The 14,990-nt window shown below is 49.9% G+C and overlaps 1 protein-coding gene across 2 annotated transcripts in view; it reads right to left on the minus strand.

Annotated features, from left to right (window-relative positions):
* Positions 1–14,990, minus strand: part of USP33 (ubiquitin specific peptidase 33) — a 51,234-nt gene that overhangs the window by 22,491 nt on the left and 13,753 nt on the right. For both annotated transcript variants that reach the window (XM_072649910.1, XM_072649909.1), the window contains exons 2-7: positions 12,563–12,695; positions 10,765–10,818; positions 10,241–10,303; positions 7,300–7,455; positions 4,836–4,935; positions 202–271 (exon numbers count right to left, since the gene is read on the minus strand). In XM_072649910.1, the coding sequence (XP_072506011.1) occupies positions 202–271; positions 4,836–4,935; positions 7,300–7,455; positions 10,241–10,303; positions 10,765–10,818; positions 12,563–12,658 (539 nt within the window). In that variant the 5' untranslated portion in view covers positions 12,659–12,695. The remainder of the gene's footprint in view (positions 1–201; positions 272–4,835; positions 4,936–7,299; positions 7,456–10,240; positions 10,304–10,764; positions 10,819–12,562; positions 12,696–14,990) is intronic.

The raw sequence follows: 14,990 nt of genomic DNA on the forward strand, positions 1-14,990 counted from the left end.
GTGTCAAGCCCTGAGGCTGTCTCTCCAGTTCTGAGAGGCCTCTCTCTCTCTCTCTCACACACACACACACACACACACACACACACACACACACACACACACACACACACACACGCATGCACACACACACACATTTCCTGCAGGTTCCTCTCACTACTGCAGATGGAGTGCAGGAGGCCTAGCTACAAGCTCTCCACTCACCAATTAGAAAGAGCCTGTAAAGCGGCATTCATATAGCAAGTGTTGCCAATGTTTTTCAGACCCGTGAGACCTGTCAAGAAAATAAAGGAACCTGTCAGATTAAAAAAACAACATAGCACTGAGGACATTCCATTGGACAAGCCTGGATGCAGGCAGGCAGCGGCCACATGCCAGATTCAAGGGGACAGGAGCCACCACTGAGACTGGACTAGATGGGACCCTCTGGCCCCCCTTCACAGCCTGATAGTTACCATGCCCTCTTTCTCTTCCTGGATTCTCTCCACAAACCACATGCTAACATGCCCCAAGAGCCATCGCCCCCCATGGCTTCCCTTGCTTCTTCTGTCCCATATGGCTTGGGTCCAGTCCTGTCCGCCTTCTTCCTTGCTGTCTCTACCCCCTCTCAAGTCATCACAAGGTGCAGTCCTTTCCCCTCCTCTGTTGAATTGGTTGCCAAAGCCAGCAGCCTTCTATCTGACCACCCTCGGCCCCCTACATGGCCTCGCCTCCCTTGGCTTCAGACACACTCTTCTTGACCTCTGCCTGCCTCTTGCTCTCATCTGTGAGATGGGTGGTCATAAGCCCTTTGTAAACTTTTCCATGCTACACAAAGGCATCCACTATAGGTGTTTCTCTTGCCTCCTTCTCTAGTAGAAGCTGGACATCCTTCACAGTTCTGTTCTGGGTGCCCCCACCTTCGCCTCCCCACCCAAGGCAGTCCAAGCTCCAGTCCCCAACTTTCCAGAGCATGGCCCAAACCAGATGAAGACGCCCCTCGGAGGTAGGTCACAAACTGGATGAGATATACTAGCATTCCACAGGGACCCTTATGTCCACCTGAGTGGCGCCCATTTCTATAGGCACTGGACACCAAGGCTCCAAGGCTGTCTCTCCCCACCTCCCACATCTGACTTGGCATGGCCAGAGCTGAGCTTTCTCCAAACCAGTCTCCCTTTGGGACTTGGCCCTCTCTCCTCCTCAAATCCAGGGGCCTCACCCATTTCTCACATGCCTTCTCTAAGAGAAGGCAAAGAACAGAAAAACCTGGCCAGGTGGAAAGAGAGAGCCAGAAAGAGCCAGGTGAGGTCCTCCCTTTCCTTCACACTGGCAGGGGAAGCCAAGGGAGCCTCCTGAGCCACTCTCCAGGGCAGAATGAGGAACACCCCAAGAGGGCTCAGAAAAAGGGAACCAACAGACCCCAAAGAGAGAAAGAGAAGGAAGGGAGGAGGTGGCCAGGGATCCCAAATGCTGAGCTGGAGAGAGGTCACCAGGCCCAGTGCAGTAATGGTGAGGGCTCAGAGGAGCTCACTGGTGGCTCCAACCCTGAAGACACAGAGAAATTCTCTAGATCTGGGAGACAGGGGCAAGGAGGTGGGAGACCCTGAAGGAAGGGGCCCACAAGCATAGGCTCTGCGGGGGACATCAGTTAGGAGCAAGGGAGTGCATGGAAAGAGTCTGCAGGGCTGGGCTGCTAAGGACAGTCTAGGGGAACACAGCAGGTGGAGGGGAAGAGCTACAGCTCAGGTCTACTGGGCCTGTTTTCCTAAGATGACCTTGGACTAGAAAGACTAAAACCGAAAGACCTGAGACCCCATCAAATCTAAGCCCCTCCTTTGACACAGAGATGAGGAAAACAGAGGCAGGGTCTGCAGCAGGATGTGAACTTGGGCCTTCCTGCCACCAGGCCCAGCACTCCATCCACTCGCTGTTGTCTGCCAAGCACAGAATGCCCAGTGGTCCTTGGGAGGCTGGGGTTTTTGGACAAGGTGAACAGCAAGAAATGAAAAGAGCTATTGGTTGTGAGGCAGTTGAAGATGAAACAGCAAAGTCTCTCCCCCAGCTGACATCCAGCATGCTCCGGACAGAGCTGACCTAGAGTGACCCAGGCTCTCTGGGCTCCCTGACTCCTGGCCATCATTCTCTTCAAGGATACTCCTGCAAACGTCCATCACGTCCACCCAGCATCCTCTGGCTCATCTCAAACAAAATTCTTCAACAGTGTCTGAGGGAAAAGTTACAGCCACAGACTAAATGAATCACTTACTATGAGCGACATTATAAGGAAACCGAGGAAAACCCAACCAAAAACGTTGCAGAGAACAAGAGACAGGAGGAGACTGGAAGTGACCAATGACACCCAAATGCACCCAGCACAGTACCACAGCGCTAAAGCAAGGTCAGAGAAATCTCCAATTTTGACAACAGCAAATTCACTGGCCCAAAAAATGGCTGCATGACCAGACACACTCCTCATCCAAGGAGCCCCATCAGGGTCAAGCACTCAGCTACCAGCTGTTTCAAGCCCAGCCAAGCTGGTCAGGGTGTAAATGGGAGAGAATTCACAAGGAGGTGTCTGCACAGAACCCGGAGGCCGCATCCACAAGGAGACCAGGTGGCCACCATCCATGAGGAACCTGGGCAGCCACATGCCCAATGGCAGCCACATGGACCATGAGGAGCCTAGAAGGCTGCCTCTGTGAAGAGCTTGGGCAGCCACATCTGCAAAGAGCTCAGGAGGCTGCATCCACAAGGAGACCTGGCAGAAGCGGCAGTGAGGAACCCAAGGTGGCTCCATCCAAGGGCCCAAGGCTACCACACCCGTCTCTCATGTGTCTCCTGAATGATGGAATGGCCAACAGCAGCTTGACAGAGCTCATGCAGGGCCCAAGACAGACACCTAGCTCTGCCCCAGTCCTGCCTCAGTGGCTATACTGCTACATTGTGGTGGGGGAGCCACCTAAGTTACATGGAGATGCAGAGAGCAGATACAAAGTAACCAACCACAGCCCCTGAAACGTCCTGATTTCTGCCTCCACAGGCTCCCTCCCATGCCTGTTTCTCTCCTCCCTGGTGACACACATGTTTAGTGAAGAGACTGTGTCTCCTCCTGTGCCTGGCATCCTTCTCCTCTGACAGGACATGGCAACGCCTGGCTGATTCCTTGTAAAGTCCTTCCACCTTCAGGAGTCCTTTGTCTACAGAGTTGCCAATACCACGTCGTGTCCCTTTACTTCATCCACATCAGGCCATGCAATCTTATTTCTGGGAGTGCAACAGTCTTTTGCCCCATTCATGCAGAGACCACCATGGATCTGGACACCCATCCCTTTGTATTCCAGCCCATTCTTTTCTATTCCTTTTACTAGATGTTCTGTTTCTGCCACCAGTATTAAGAAAACTGCTTTGCACATGAAGACTTCCTTCTCTATCACACTCTACTAACCCTGGGTCTGATCTACTTCCATGCACATCTTTCTTCACTCCTCCTTTGTCTGTTCTAGATCAGAGTGAACTTTACCAGATGCCCACTCACCCCATCTCTTCCTCCATGTTTGTGAACTCTACCATCACCGTTTCCTCTTACCATTCCTCCTCTTCTCCCTCTAAACCCTCACAACAGAACCAGTCCAGTCTTAGGTCCTCAGTTTTTCTTAAGACCTCAGAAGACATTAAGATTCTCAAAGGACATTTGTCTCCTCCTTTAGAAAGCTAGCACTGCATCATTCTACAACCCATTCTAATCCCTCAAATTTCCTTTTCCAGGTTTCTTGTTTCTCTAGTGTTTGCATTTTAAAATCACTACTTAGCTCCAGTGTCTTCATCAGAAATGTCTGAAAGTCTTCTACTCCATTAAAAATCCATGTCCTTCCCATGGCAAGATGAATTATGCTTAGTAGTAAACCCATCCTTTTGGAAACTGTATTCCAAGATCTCCCCTCATTACAGGTACAAACTGCCAAGTCTTGTGTGATTCTGACTGCAGCTACTTTGTAATCAAACTTCTTTCTGGACACCTGCTGTGGTATTTGTTCTTTGACATAGTAGCGTAGGATTTTGGCTGTGACATTCCTGCAGTTTTGTCTTTTGGGGTTCCTCTCAGGAGGAGACCCATTTTTACCTCTGAATTTCTGTTGGTAGATGTTATAAAGTTAATCAGAACCTCTCAAGATTTATAATCATTTTATATACTGTTTGGCACCTTGTGTGGTCCCGAATTGGGGCTTTTTGCCAGGGTCAGGCTTTGTTCCTCTGCTTCCCATATGAGCAGAGGATCAACTCTCCTGAGCTTCAGAATCTTTAGGACCCTCCCCAGAGGCTGCAGACAGAGTGTCAGGGATTTCAGAGTCCCAATGCTTAAAGTGTCGGGATGTGAGATCTTCTAGGCCACATCTCCCTGCTTCCCACCCCTGGGCTCTCTTGGAGGGACCTCAGCTCTGGAGGCCTCCAGTGGCAAGCTTGTCTCATTGCCTGGGGGCATTTCAGTCCTGAGGTGGAAAAAATTACTAAAGTTTTTGTTTAAGTGGGTTTGTGCAGATAGCTACAGTGAACAGGAAACCAAAGGGCAGGAATCTATGTGGGCCAGTGACATCACAGTCAAAGGAAACATGGCCACACACTAATGTCACCTAGGTACTAGTGCATTTTCATTTGTTAACTGACCCCTCTGGGGTAGGCCATATGGCATTCATGTGACACAACACCGCTTTTCACAGCCAGGCCCTTCCCACCCAGCCATGAGCATGGTGCCATTGGCCATCCTACCACAGAGCTGTGAACTGCTCTTTTCCCTTTTGAAGATGGTCAGAACTCCCTAAGAAACAGGAGAGAAATGGTGATGGAGCCCCCTGAATTACCTCTTGCCTTTAGCTCATCTTCTTCTTCCACATCTCTGTCCAGATCATCAAAGACTGCAGCAAGAAGAGTCTTGAGGGTCGGGTGAGGCACCTTAAAGTCCTTGCTCCGAGAAAACCAAGAAGAGACATGTATTAGATCTCAAGTGATGTCAGCAGCCATGCAGAGACTGCATACTCCAAGCCCAGCAGGGTTCCTCCAAAATTCCTGAAGGGCCTCATCTGGCATGACAATAGCACAGAGGAAGTTCCTAAAGTCTCAACCCAATGAGGACAAGGTCAAAGGGAATGGGCCATCTGGTTGCTGCCTAAGGTCACAGAGGGTCATTGCCAGGCTTGGTTCTAGCCACAGCAATTCCCAGAGACCAATTGCTAAGTCCCAGAGTAGGGAGGGCAGGCATCAGTGGACAGAGGAGTCACACTAATGAATCCATGGACCCCTGAGGTGCAAATCTGATCACAGTAGGAAAATGCCTGGTGAGACAGGGGCAAAACTCCTAGGGACTGCCTTAGAACAAAGGGAGAGGAAGGGGCCCCCGAAAGGTCATTCAAACCAGGCAGTGAGCTCCAGGACGCCTGGGAAGGACTCAAAGCAACGGAGAGCTTTACCCTCAATGCTGTGAGACCCTGTGAACATGGCCAGGTCTTGCTTTATCCTACAGTAATACACATGGAGAACCTTCACATCCAGCAGAGACCCCAAAGCCACAAGACCCCTGCTTGGGCAGTCCTATCCAGGCACATCAACAAACATCTGGAGCACTGACCACACCCAAGCAGGCCCTGCTCTACAGCAGGGGGCTTATGGCCCAAGGCCATGCCTGGGGCACAGAAGCAGGATTTCAGTGGCCGGTGATACTTTGGACAGGTACTGGGCCAGGACTAGAGCAAGGGGAGACCTGGGTTCCAATCCAGCCACCATGCATTCTAATTCATTGTGGCACCCTGGGTCAGTCACTCTGGGCCTCAGTTTCCCTATCTGAAGTACTTGTCTCACAAAGCAGGTGTGAGAGTTGAGTGAGAATGCATGCCAAGTGTGACCCTGAGGTCACTGCAAAAAGGTTCCTCGTGTACGAAAAGGGAGCACTGATCACAGCTCTCCAGACAGGCAGTGTGTGTTGACTCCCGGGTCAGACAAGGAAGTGAAGACTGTGGGAAAAGCCAAAAGCTCTTTTAATAGTGGAGTGATCCAGATGTCTGAGAGGACCCTGGGTTGTGAAGGGGAGTCTGGAGGCCTGCTGCCAACGGCCTGGGACAAACCAAGATGCCACAACAGACCCCAAACTCTCCTGTCACCTGACAGATAAGGGAAGCAAACAACTTGTCTATGAGCACAAGGCTCATCGGCAGAAGAGCTGCGTGGAAAATCCAGGTCTCATGAGTCCATGTCAGAGGCAAAACCCACCGAAAAGCATTTTGGTGGCTCTGTGTGCAAGCAGACAGCATCTTACCATGGCTTTGAACAACACCAAGTACACAGCATGACTAAACTAATGACATCTTCTTAAAACACCCAGGACAAACATCTCCTGCCTTTCAAGATGAGACATAATCCAGAGATTCAGGCTGGCTGAGGGGTGGCCACATTCTCCCCTTCCTGCAGCCATTGTGGAGGGTGAGCAGAATCTCTGTGCCCACCTAGCCCACAAGATGGCTGGGTCTCAGCTCTTTCTGCTCCAAGGACTCTAATTAAAAATGCCTTTTTTCTCTTAGATGTACACATCTAATGATAATGTGTTCTAGAAGTACATGCCAGGTATTTCTTCAGGGAAAGAAACAAAGAGCGTCATGCAGCCTCAGGAGGTGGGTACCACAAGGCCAGCAAGACATGCCCAATGCCAAGGGAGAGTCTACAGGCCCGCTGTTAGTGTGTGAGGAGTCACCTACATCTCTCAACAACCAAACCCAAGGTCCTTTCTCAATCCTCATCCTTCTTAACCCTCTGACGCCATCCAAGGGGAGTCACCGTCAAAGGGAAGCCACCGTGCCCACAGTGCTGGGCCCGGAGTCAGGAAGACCTGAGTCCAAATCCAGCCTCAGCCACATCTCTGCTGTGTGAGCCTGGCCAGCACCCTCCAGATCTCAGCTGGCATAGTGCCTGGCACACAGTAGGCTTTCTACAAAGGTTTGTTGCTTGCCTTCCCACCCTCCCTTCCCATTAGACCATGAGTGCCTCGAGGGCCAGGATGGGCTCAGTCAAACTTTAGTCCAGTCTGGTGTTAAATAAATGCTTGGCCCCATGACTAGTCTCACATTCAGTTTCATTTGTAGAAAAAGGTCAAGTTCCCTGAAGTACACAGGCCCCACCACCACACGGTGGCCCTGTTCGCATACAACAGTGATCCAGACCACCGCACAGCCCCTTGGTACACCAGCCCCATGGCCACAGAGCAGGCACCACCCTGCCCTCACCTTCCATATTCCCTCTCTAAGTGACCATACCTCCAAGGACTGTTTTTGGACCCACCTGGACGCTGTTTTCCGCAGCTGCAGGCAGTGGCCTCGTGGTCTGTGGCAGGGAAGCAGGCGCTCCGAACTTCCTCTCCAGGAAAACTTCTTTGGTGCAGGCATAACACCAAACCCTCAGAGTGGTGAGGTTCACGGTGAGATAGTGCTTTGTCTCCTATGAAATTTAGGGCAGAAACACTGATTAGGGGCACCAAAGCATCAGTTCCCCCTACCTCTGGGTCCCCATCAGTGTCCTAGAAACTCCTCAGCCCCTTCCAGGGCTCACAGCATGGGTCAAACCTCCTGACAAGTCATTGGGGGTGACATGTGGGGGAGACAAAAGGCCAGAGAGTCAAGCCCTCCCCGTAGCCACCTAGGCCTAAGACCAGCCTGGGGACCCCAAGGCATGAAGGGGACTCCTACGGAGACACTGCTGGGGTGGGGTGGGGCAGGGCTGCCAAAGGAAGTTTGAGCAGATGGAGGGAAACCAAGGCAGAGAGGAGGAGGGCAAGTGGGGTCATTGTTTGGTATAGACAGGGAAGAAAAGGCTAAACCAACCAGGAGCAGGTGAACATCAGCCTTTTCCCCTTAGGTGGCTCAGTGGATAGAAGGCCAGGCTGGACTCAGCAAGATCGGCATTCAAACCCAACCTCAGACTGACTAGCTGGGTGACCCTGAGTGAGTCACTTCTCCTCTGCCTGCCTCAGTTTCCCCAACTGTAAAATGGGGATAACAAAAGCCCCCACTTTGCAGGGTTGTCATGAGCATAGAAGGAGATATTTGCAAAACAAGATTTGGGCAAGGCCTGGCCCAGAACAGGCTACCCCTTCCCCTCCCCTTCCCCAAAAGGGCTTCTTCTAAAGGACAAGTCTGAGTACATCAGTGCCACCCCCCCCCCTCACCCCCCCCCCCCCCCCCCCCCCCCCGGCATCACTCCCACTTTACAGAGGCGCTAACGCGACCTTTCCAGAATCCCATAGCTGAACTCGGGGCTTTGTGACACTAAGCTCAGCAATCGATCCACTAGGGATCAGACAAATGTCTCTGCTGAGCCATGAAAGCTCTTGACAGCCAGGCCCTACACACATGCGTGCACACACACATGTGCACATGCACACACGCTGGCCTGTCACATCTGTGTCACCCCCCCTTCCCACCCCATGCATTCCTGGCTTGTGTCAGAGGGATGGCCCCTTCGGTAGGAAGCCTGTGCTGGCTGCCAGGAGCGAGGGCCTTCCTGGCTGGTACATACAGAGACACCACTAGGGGGCAAACTCCTGGAGAGCAGAGCCTGGGCTTGCTCTTCCCTTGTACCCCTGGCACTTTGCAAGGCCTGGCACATGTAGTGCATCTAGTGCCTTCTGACTGAGCAGAGTGGGCAGACTAGTGGCATGCGGGGCGCAGTGACCAGATGGGAGGTGGGACTGATGGATTACTGGGGCTTGGGAGTCCTGAGCTGCAGGGGATTCAGATGATCCCGTCTCTGCACTAATGCTCTCATTCCCAAGGCAGTGAGGCATAAGAGGGAGGGCCCCACCAGGAGGGCCTGGGATAGAAACAGCAGGGGAGGGCAAGGAAGGAAGACTTAGGGATCTAATCATAGCCTACATCCTACATCCCTGAGATGCCCTGATACACGGAATGGAGAGGGACCAAAAGGTCCAGGATTCAGGCAGGAGAGCTGAAACCTTGGAGAAACGATGGGCTAAGAACAGGAAGGGGCCACTCAAAGGGCCCCCCCGGGAGAAACACTGCACCCCAGGATCCAGAGACCTCCCTGGTTCTGTCCCTTCCCAGGCACCAGCTGATGGTCCAGTTGGGGCTCAGGACTAGTCCGAGGTCCTTTCCTTGCCATCCCTTCAGAGCTCCTGACAAAAAGCTTCCCTTAGAAGGAATCAAAAAGAAGCCAAAGTTCCAACGTAAAGATGCAACACAACACAGATTAGCCAAAGTCTAGGGAGATGTATGGAAATCTCCTTTACATCCACAGCCTCTGCTGCCAACTCAAAGCCAGAGGAAATGCAAATCTGGGAGCTCCCTTGCCAGTCCCAGCCAGACCATGACAGCACCATTCTTCTCTGGGGTCTCCCCAGAATTTCCTGATCACTTAAACTCTTTGGGGGACAACAAAGCATCCACCGAGGGTCTTTTGTAATTCCTCGAGACTCATCCATGACTCCAAACTCCTGCCTCATTAACCTGAAAAGTGGCCAATCTATAAACAGCTAACAAGCCATGCTGGCCTTGGGGCAGATCAGAGGCATCAAGCAACAGAACCTGCCCCAAAGGAAATCTCTCAGAGGGGAGTCCCTCCAACAAGGAGGCAGCAAACTGAGGAGAGGGACCAGCCCACGGTGGTTGAGGACATGGCTGGGGGCCGAGGTCTTCGATGCACCTCTGCCCCCTCAGGCCAGCACAGGGTCACAGACACAGAAGGGACGGAGTGCATGGACCCGAAGAAGGCATCATAGTAGAAACGTGGCCATACCTTGGTATCCAGACCGAAGATGACATGAAGGACAGGAGCTGGGCTCACCAGAGCAGGAGAAGGGAGGACTGGGGAGAGGGTTGGCCTCAGCATCAGGAAAACCAGCCCACACCCCCAACCCTTGGCAGCTGTCAGACTCACTCTGGATCCCAGATCTGCTTGTGTTCTGTGTGGCCCCGGAGGAACGACCAGAGGCTGGTCTGGCAGGTTACAAAAGCCCTCCAAGGTGACCAGGGTGCCCCAGGATGTGGCAGACAGATGGGACGCCTGTCCCATGAAAGAGTTTCTCACAAGTCAACCCTCAGAGCCTTCTTTAGATCCTTCCCCCAAGCTAATGGGACCCTAATGCTATAGTCACCCATCTCTCAATTGAGAATTCCAACATCCCAGAATTCATGGATGACCAGGACAGCATGACCCTGCCCACACTTTGACAAGAAACATTCATTTGTAAAGGCGGGGATGTACCTACCTGAGAGTGAATAGTACTGTGGTCGACATAGGATTCACCACAGCCAACGTACGCACATCCGTTCTGCAGAGAAACAAAGTAAGTGAGACACCTGGCAGCCAAACTACCCTCGGCTTTGGATTGCCTCAGCTCTTCTCTGAGAGGAGGTCCTCGAATTAAGAAAAAATGCCTCAGATTCCTAGCCAGAAAGTGTCCGGTGTCTAATCAACAGCATGGTGATGAGTGTTACTGTTAAGGAAAATGGATAAAAGCCACAAAGCAGCCTCCCATACGTTCATTCCAAACCATTTCTAAACATCCAGACAGACAGACAGACATTTAAAGCAAATATTTACATTATTACACACTTTCCTGTGGTCTTTTAAACACATTTGTCTTTACAAATTAATTTTTCAAGCTATAATCATCTTTATAAAATTCTGCCAAAATGCCTTGCACCATCATATTAAACACCTGAAGAGCTCAGACATTACAAAGTTAGTTAGGCATCTCAAGAGAATGCTCGGACAGGGTCGCCCACATACCTCTAGACAGGCCCAGAGATTCGGTCCTCTGACTTTGCAGTCCTGACAAGTGCCCTGTGAACAGAGATAGCCTTTTTAAGAAACATTTCACAGCCACCTTTGCTCCTGACACACTTCAGTAAGAGTAAGAGGATGCAGTTAAGCCTTAGTGAAACAGGAGCGGACGATGAAGCAGGTGCCAGGAGACTGGAGGCTAAGTCCCAGCTGCCAGACACACAGCTCTGAGCAACTAATAGGAAGAATTCTTTCTCCTCTGGGCCTCTCAAGGCATTAGGAGACCCCTTATTTTCCAGTGATGGGTTAGACTCTGGCCCAGAGCAAATTCTCCAAGTCCAGCAACAGTGAAAATCAGACCCTTCCTCTGCCTTGGTTTCCATTGGAGTCACCAATACTGCATGTTCATGATCCACTTCCTTAACCTCTATCTTCTGGTATCCTGCTGTGTAACAACGATTGCCAGCACTTAGTAAGCACATACTGTGTGCCAGGTCCAATTCTTATCTCATTCAATTCCCACAATCATGCTGGGAGGGAGGCGCCATCATGATGCCCACGAAGGAAGCTGTGACCCCAGCTGCTGACAATGTCGAGTCTTAAGTTAAAGTCTTCAAAGGGCTTTCCTCCTGATAGTCCCTGGCATAATGCATCCTGGTACAATGCAGCCTGGTGTAATGAAGCCTGGCATTTGACTCCCTGGAGGCTGCCCCCATTTACAGAGGAGGACACAGCATCATGAAGCGGTTTGCAAGGTTTGGGCATCAGAGCACAGTCAGAGGGCCCCTCGGTCACAGGTTCTTTCCATGATGCCACCCTCAAGCCTGCTGGTTCCCATCTCATCCTGCTACTTGCTAAACTCATGGCCCCTCAAAGGCGCCCCCAGAGCATCCTGTGCTAGACACGCTCAGAAGGCATCCCAGTTGTCCTTTCCCCTGTCCCCACAGTCTCAGTGACCCTCTGGGAGGAGGTCAGAATGACCACTTGTCTTGTCCCCAGTCACCCCATTGGCTACCACACTGGCCTCCAGAGCTGTCAGAGCACTCCAAGGTGTGGGGATACCTGCAGGGCAGCATTGCTGTCTCACTTCAGACTCTTTCTAAGGAAGCTTACTTACAGAGGCAGCCTCAGGCAATCCACCTGTAAGCCATCCCTATGCCATAATTACTTCATGGTTCACAAGAGGGCCAGGGTCCTGCACACACAGAGGATTCCCTTGGGGGCCTCCCCTCTTCCCTTACCTTTATAAAAATGTCACTGAATCAAGCTGATCTCCACACATATGTGCACTTGCACACACAATCCATTTTTCTTTTATTTGTCAATTATAATTCTCTACTTCAAGCTAATTCTCTCCGTAACAGCCCAATCCCAAAACAACTTCATTGCCTCTGGCTCACACCACTGCCATTGTATCACACCAGCATCAGACACGTTTTAAAGCACGGAGCTAGGACAATTACTGAAGTAAAAGAACAGTCGGCACAGCATACATATCTGATACTAACAAAATCACCTTCACTTCATTCCCACTCGGCTAAAATCTGAGTTTTCTCCAATCTGGATTCGGAGGCTTGGTTTTTCGTGAAACTTTTCTTAACAGCCATTTCCAAGACTCATTGGAGTACAGACTGATACACATATGGCTGTCCTGGAAAACTACCCACGAAAAAAATTGAAAAATGACCACATACACTGTCAAGTTTCAGCCACACACTTGGTCATTAACAGCGACATTAACAAGCCTGGAAGCGCATGAACGGATGGGAGGCAAATACTGAAGTCACAAAAATGGAGAGCTTACGAGAGATTTCTGTATCAAGTTTTCTTTCGTTATTTCACCCACTGACTCCAAATGTGGACAGTCACTGCTGAGGGCCGGCATTTCAACGGTGGGCATTTCTTTATATCCCGGAACTTTCAGGGCAAGATGATATCTATATGACAGAATAAAAAAGAACAAAACAAAAAATACAAATTAGGGAGATGCCTCATGCCCACAGCAGGCAACAGTACAAATAAAATGAAAACTCATTCAAATTCACCCTGCAGTTAACTGAAAAGCTGTTTTTTGTATGTTTAGCCACAAAATTGGTGAACTAGCCAGTAAGACTCATCTGAACACTGGAAATCCAAATCCTTATGAAGTGTTGGAATGCTCACTTGGCATCACCAGGGGCAGGGCTGGCCCCTTTCCTCCTCCTTTTCCTCTCCTTTTTCAGAGATTTACAAAAGACAGAAGAGCAAATGAAACTCAGAGCATTTTGAAGTCGATGCTCATTATTACCTCTTGAAAGGATTTCATCTCAGAAAGAAGACAAATGGAGCTGTTGTCAAAAGCCCAGAAAGGCAGATGGTGTGGGGCTAAGCAGGCCGAGAGGAAGGCCTGCGTGCAAGGCCTTCCTCAGACACGTATGAGCAGGTGATCCTGGACAGTGGTCTTACCTCTCTGGGTCCCAGGCAACTGGCCACGACTCTGAGCTATAAAGAGGGAGTTGCCAATCTGCATTAGAGGAGATTTTGGTTTTGGTTTTTCTATCAGACTGTTCTATGAAAAAAATCAATTAAAAATATTAAAATGAAAGGTGAAAGAAAGAAAGCCTCATTTGCATATCCATCAATGTATGGATTTATGGAGGTTTTTAAAAAATATTATTAACAATAACAATATCTAGCAATTATATAATGCTTTAATGTTTGGAAAGCACCACACATCTATCTCAGTTCCCTGTGAAGTCGGTGTTATTATGATTCCCATTTTACACATGAGGAAACTGAGGCAGGCAATATTGAAGAGGCCACATTTGAATTCGATCTTCCCAGCTCCCTTACTTTGGATCAGCTTCTGGAGGTTGGAACACATTTTTCTATAAAAGCAACCAATCAATCAACATTCATCAAGCACCAGCTTATACATGCCAGACAGTAGGCTAAGATACCTCCTCTCTGCCAGGAATCAGGGAAACCAGACAAAACTGGAGCAGTCCCTACCTTCAAGAAGCTTAGAGTTCATCAGCAAAGAAACCATGTCCGTGCAAGACTCTACATAATCTAAAAATGAGGTGACAGGAGGGGAGAGGGGGGCCCCTACCAGTGAGGGGAAGTCTGAACAACAGGGCAACAAGAGTCTGGGAGGGAGCTGATGAGCCCAGTATGGTGCAACCTTAACTTTACAGACATTTGTTGAAGCTGTTTCTGCCCAAGTAAGGTAACCCATAATGCCTTTGCTTGCCTTCCTGATGATAAGCTCATTCTTCCAAAGGGTGATGGGGGAACTACAGAGGAGAAGCCCACTATGGCCTGGAGCCCTTGGATGGGGCAGGAAAAAGCCAGGGCTAGCATGGCCAGAACCCTGGACTCATGGGAGGAGGGGCAGGGGGAGAGCTCTTCTGCCTTTCTGACAGTTTTCTGGCTCTGCTCCCCTTCTACAATCTTCCCAGGCTTCTCTGAAACCAGTTCTTTCACCCTTTTAAGGGCACACCACCATTGTTCATCATTCCCCAGCAGATGAGCACCCCCATGGACTCCAGGTCTTTGCCAGAATTAAAACAACAGCTGTAGTTTTGGACAATCAGTTTCTCTGATCTCTTTGTAGTTAGAGACTAGCAGGGGCATCCCTAGGTCAAAGAGGATGCACAATTTTTTAACTCTCTGAATAGTTTCAAACTGCTTTCCAGAATGGTAGGACTAATTCACAGCTTCACCAATAGTACATTTCAGAGGTAGTACAATAGGTAGAGCAATGGGCCTGGAATCAAGAAGACCTGAGTTCAAATCTTGCCTCAGATTCCTTAGTCGTCTATCTCTGGGTCAGTCACTTAATGGCCCTTTGCCCCAGTTTCCCCAATTGTAAAATTAGGAAAACAACAGCACCTACCTCTCAGAGTTGTTGTGAGGATCAAATGAGATAACATATGTAAAGGTCTCAGTAGAATATCTGGCACATAGTAGGTACTTAATACTTATTCCCTTATCCCTTCCCTACTTTCCACAGATCCTCCAACATACCACTTTCTTCTTCTGTTAATAGGCGTGAGATGGAACCTCAGAGGGGCTATAATTTCCACTTCTTTCATTATTAATGATTTGAAGCATTTTATATGGTTATTAGTCATGTGTATTTCTTCTTTTGAAAACCACCTGCTCTTGATGCAAAATGCCATCCACATGCAGAGAAAGAACTATAGAGCTGGAAGTCAGAATGAAGTAGACTATTTTCTATTTTGTTATGT

Source organism: Notamacropus eugenii, chromosome 2 (assembly GCF_028372415.1).
Source record: "Notamacropus eugenii isolate mMacEug1 chromosome 2, mMacEug1.pri_v2, whole genome shotgun sequence".
NCBI classification, from domain to species: Eukaryota; Metazoa; Chordata; class Mammalia; order Diprotodontia; family Macropodidae; genus Notamacropus; species Notamacropus eugenii.